Genomic DNA, 5339 nt, shown 5'->3' on the forward strand with positions numbered 1-5339 from the left:
ATCGTTTTCGCTCACTTGGGAGGTAGTCCCATTGAAGTCAGGGGGACTTTATTTCCGAGCACGGGGCGGTTAGAGAGGGGGCGGTTTTACCTCTAGATTCCTCAAGAGGTGAGAAGGGGGGTGGGGGAAAGAAAAGCCACCGACCGCGACAAACGTCCCTTTCTCGACACCTCCTGGTCAGTAGAACCCATGCCCCGTCTGCCAGTCCCGCCCAGCACCAGAGCGAAGAATCCACAGGGCTCGTGTTTTAGTGGTTGATTTTAATTCTTGAACTCAACTTTTCGACTACAAAGGAAATGAATATAAAGAATAAATAGCAGACTCTTCCATTTACAGAAGGTTGAAGACATTTTTTTAAAAAACCCTTTCGTTCACTATATACAGTAACACGCTGCCCTAAGCTTTTATTATAATATCTTGAAGTCCATTAAAAAAAGACACCCACACGCGATGCAGATATACATTTTCCGAAGAATGGAAAATATCCTTTTATATATAAACCGTTTCTTTTCTTACCAAAAGTTCGTGTTTAAAAAACCCGTCTTCGCAAAAAAAGAAAAGAAAAAGCGAAGTGTTCTCTTCTCTTCCCCCCCCCCCCAGCTTCTCTGCAATATAAATTAAAGGGGGCGGGGTCGGTGGAAAAGGAGTGAGCCGCGATCAAGGCGAAGACTTTGAAAAATACAGTAGACGAGAAAGAGTTCATGTTGTAACACTGACCTTTTTAATAGGAGACTAGATTGAATAGACACGCACCCAGGCACGCACCCATCTCTCACACACGCTCGCACACCTCAAATTACATTCTCCTACACGTGACAGTACAGTGCAACGTCTGGATCAGGCGACCAACTTGTCGGGATCTTTGAATGTGTCAAAGTCCACCCGAAGTCATTTTTCTTTTTTTGTTCTCTGGGGCGGGGTACGATTAAATCGGGACGGGGGGCAGTTTTCTCTGGAGGGGAGCGCCATTAAGTGCACACGCGTGGTCGTTCTCCGCCGCCCTAGCAGGAGCACTTGCACTCGGCAATGATGGGGTACTGAATGGGGATCCACGTGCAGCGCTGCCCCCCGCGCCGCTGGCACCTCCACCTCAAAATGGTCAAATGCACCGACTTGGCCGGCTTGCAAACCATCCCTTCCGGCACCGAGCACGAGCGCTTGCTGAAGCAGCTGCCCACCTTCACGTAGCGGGGCCAGAAGCGGCTGCCGAGGTCGTTCCACGTGTAGAGCACCGGGCAGAAGGTCTGCGACCAGAGCCACAGCTGCAGCTTCCGGCGCAGCTTCTTGCTCAGCCGGTGCTTCTTGCTGGCCGCCAGGCCTCCTCCGCCGCCGGCGTCGTGGAACTCCAGGCCCTTGATGTCGCTGGGCATGACCCCCGACGGCCTCTGCCGCAGCAGCAGGTCCAGCTCGGCCAGGTCGTCCCCGCCGCCCAGCCGCTCCTCGGGCACGCTCACCGCCATGAAGTTGGGGTCGAAGTGGGTGCCCAGCAGGCTCCGCAGCAGCGTGTCGTTCAGGTCTTTCTCCTTGGGGTCGAAGACAGGGTCCGGGTGCTCGATTAGATCCACCAGGGGCAGGTTGTCGCTGGGCGCCGGGCGGATGTGCAGGTAGTGCTGGCCAGCGCCTTGCTGCAGCCGGAGCCCCAGGAGCACCACCAGGGCGTAGAGAGTCACAGCCCCCGGGGAATGCTCCATCCTCGGCGCGGGCGAGGGGAGGGGCGGGGGGCAGGCTTCACCGAGCAGCGGGGGCGAGCCGAGGCATCCGCGGGGCTCGGGGGGATCCCGGGAAGGCGTCGCCGGAGGGGCAGAGGGCAGGCGGCGCTCAGGATGCGCCGCTCCCCGCCGTGGACGTCGCTCCTGGCGCGGAGGGGATGCAACCCAAGCAGCGGCCGAGCAGCTGGGCCGGGCAGATCGGCTACCTTCTGGGCTCGGCGCAGGGGGCCTTCTGGCTCCAGGATGGGGAGGCAAGTCCGAGCCCCCGGCCCCCCGCCCTCCCTCCGATGCCCGTCTCTTCTTTGCACGCCGGCAGCCGCCGCCACGCACGTTGGCACCAGTCAGTCTGCTGCGCGAGGATCCAGCGCCTTTAAATTTCCTGCACTTTCTGCTCCATCACCATGGAAACCACCGACTCAGTCTCTTCTTAGACAAGAGGACGGGGCGGGGTGGAGGGAGGCGAGCGTCGTCCCCCAAGCAAAGTCCTGCAAGAGACCGGCTTCTTCAGCGTCTGCCCCGATCACCCCGAGCCATCCAGGGAGCGAGGCTGCACACGGGAGGGTCTCTCTCTCGCTCGGCCTCCTGCTGCAAACGCCGAGCCGGGGCTGCAGATGATGCTCGCGGTCGCTGTTAGTCTTAGATGGCTTCGCCGCTGCAGTCCACGGGGCTGAGCTTTTCCCCCGGGCGAGGCTGCAAAAGTAACGAGACGGCTCTCCAAGTCCGGCTGGGTGGGAGGCAGCTTTTATTGCTTGCCCCCGAGGGCGATTTCAGCCGCAGGCTGGTGGGTCTTTGCAACCTCGCAAGGTAGCTGGTTGCTCCATGTGCGCCCTGGCTGGCTTCTCTTCTTTCTCACTCACTCCTTTCCCTTTACCCCTCCTCCTCTTCCTCCCCCTCTCCCTCCAAACTCTTTCTCCTCCTCTGGCTTCCCCCCCTCCCTTGATTGCCCCGCTACCTGGTTGCGGCCGCATTTATTTGCGCGGCTCCACACATGAGCCCGTGATGTAATTCATAAGCGCTCTTGTTGGCTTCCAGCCTGAGAACTTCTCTGCAAACGCCTCCTCTCCCCCAAGCGTAAAATTGCTGGCTAATGCTCAGTCAAGCTGGAGCAGAGCGCCCTCTGCCGGAAGTCGCTGGAGAACCGGGACCCTGCCCTCAGGTAACTTCCAAAGAGGCCCCGAGTGGAGAAGTGGCATTTGTTGAACAAACACCACCAAGAGGTCTAAATGCAGATCGCCCGGCCCGCTTTTGTTTGCCAAGGCTCTCCCCGCTTCACTTTCCTCAGAGGGCGACTGTGGAATGTAGAATCCCCACTGCATAAAATAGTCCAGCGGAATGCTTGTAACAGCCTGGTTCAGCCTTCCCAGGAAGAAAAATCCACAGCATGCTCCCTAGGCAGCCTGTTCACATCTAGAGGCGGTAAGCCTCTAAATACCAGCGTTAGGAAGCAACCTCAGGAGGGAGGCTTTGGCCCGTGTGCTGGGCTTGTCAGCCATGCAAGAGAACTGGTTGGCTACTGTGTGAAAACAGGATGCTGGTCTAATGGACTCTTCTTATGCTCTTCTTTTGTTGATCTCTTTGGGACAATATGATGTAGAGTGGGGTGCTGATAGACTTAGATGAGTTCAGATCTCTTAGAGTCTACGCTTTGGGGCCAGATTTACATGTAATGCTGGGGTTCTCTGCAATGCCAAATACATAACTTGGCCCTAGAAAACAGGAGTATGTGGGTGTGTGGACCTGAGATGGTCAAGGGACTCTTTCCTACATTCTTTACATCCTATTTCTCTGATTGGAAATGACCCCTCCCCAGTCAGCCGTGGAAGGACACACGGATCCACATGTCTTTTTTCTTACCAGGATTTAAAGCAAGAGGGAAGGGGAGTCTGTCTGTGAAATGGTGGTATGTGTGTGTGTGTGGGGGGGGGAGGGGGGGCAAGACAGCTAGATTTTCAGATTGAATTTTGACATCATTTATATAGTAAAAGCTGTGGTGGCAAAATGGAGCACCCTGATTGGTTGGGACTGTGCTGCATCAACCTTTGACTTGTCAAACCAATCATGGTCTGTTGTGTTCCACTGGCTGAGGTGTAAGGACTGAGACATTCTTTAACAGAGGAGAGAAAGAAAGGATTCGCTTGACTGGCAGACAGAGGGAGGAGGGAAACTGCCACAGAAAAGCATCTCTCAATTGGCTGAGGGCTCCTGGTCTTCCTGATGAGTGTGTAAAAGGAAAAGAAGTAGCAGAGTCCTTCTGTTTGTTTGGAGGAAAACTCACCCCTTAGGCTGCTCTGTTTTTGTTTTCCTGTTAGTCTGAAAAGGTTGGTTGAAATACAGCAGATGGTTACATTTAGCAGCTCCAGTGAGTCAGTTGTCCCAGTGAGATCACAAGTGTGCTGTGTTTAATTTGGCTGCTTTGTGAGTGTGTGTGTGTTCAGTTTCATTTAGTGGAAGTGCAACCATCTTCTGAGGTAGGGAGAAATGAAGACTATTCAGAGGAACTGCACTGCTGTATTTTTATTTACATTTTTGGGAGGAATGGGAAAGTCTCCTGGCTCTGCTCATAAAGTCTCCCAGCTCTACCCCAAAGTCCCCAGGTATTTTCTGAGTTGGACCTGGCAACCCAACAACCAAGCTTGGTTCTGTCAGTAAAAGGTGGGGGGAGGAGGCCCTTTCCAGGCCTATTTTGGCCTTTGAAGCAGAGCCCATTGGGGCTAGTCCTGACTTGGGTTGTCAGCTCCAGGTTGGGAAATTCCTGGAGATTTTGTGGTGGAGTCTATGGAAGCCAGACTTTGGGGAAGGGAGAGGCCTCAGCTGAATATAGCGTCATAGATTCCACCCTCCAAAGCACTTGTTTTCTCCAGGGGAAAAGAGATCTATTGTCTGGATTTCAGTTGTGATACCAGGAGATTTTCAGCCTCCACCTGGATGTTTTCTACCCTACGCTTGGCAGCTCCCTCTGGGTGACTTGATGCCACTTGACTGGCATGACTTAACTAGGCCTGGCTGCTTGCTTCTGTTCAGTAGCAGCCCTTCCCCCCAATGGCAATCAGTGCTTCAGAGCAGGGGCTACCATACCCAGGTTCCTACTGTGAAAGCTGACTGGGTGGTTTTGGACTACCCACGTATTTTCAGTTTCACCTACTTTACAGGGTTGTTGTGTGGATCAAAAGGGGGAGAGGAAAATTATGTAAGCTGCTTTGATCCCTACTGTTGAGAAAGACTGTCCTTTTCCTAGGTAGAGGCTGAAGGGAGGGGGAAGGAGATGGAAAGCAATCTATTCCCATCTCTTTTGCCCCCCCCCATCCCTTCTTTCTCAGTCTACCCCTCCTTTTTGATAATCTACCCCATATATCCCCACTGTCTCCGTTTCCCTTCCCAACAGCTGCCTTCTTGACATACCTTGCCTCCCTCTATCTTTCTCTTTCCTCCCCAGCCTCCCCCAGGCCACAATATTCACCCACAGCAAATTTCTAGTGCTCATTGTATTTTCTCCACAATGGGCCTTATTACTAATACTTTTATAATACTTATGAAAAAAGGATGCAGTGCTTTGGTTTTTAATTCTGTAGGATACTATTCCTATTAATGGATTCTCCCTGTTTTCTGGTGGACTAAAGACTGGCAACTAAG

The 5339-nt window shown here is 53.5% G+C and overlaps 1 protein-coding gene across 1 annotated transcript; it reads right to left on the minus strand.

The window, feature by feature from the left end:
- Nucleotides 1–999: 999 nt before the first annotated feature.
- NOG (noggin) lies at nucleotides 1000–1720 on the minus strand. Its single transcript, XM_060252596.1, has one exon. The coding sequence runs from the start codon at nucleotides 1689–1691 to the stop codon at nucleotides 1002–1004; it is 690 nt and encodes a 229-aa protein (XP_060108579.1). The 5' UTR covers nucleotides 1692–1720; the 3' UTR covers nucleotides 1000–1001.
- Nucleotides 1721–5339: the final 3619 nt, after the last annotated feature.

Source organism: Heteronotia binoei, chromosome 13, assembly GCF_032191835.1.
Source record: "Heteronotia binoei isolate CCM8104 ecotype False Entrance Well chromosome 13, APGP_CSIRO_Hbin_v1, whole genome shotgun sequence".
Classification (NCBI taxonomy): Eukaryota; Metazoa; Chordata; class Lepidosauria; order Squamata; family Gekkonidae; genus Heteronotia; species Heteronotia binoei.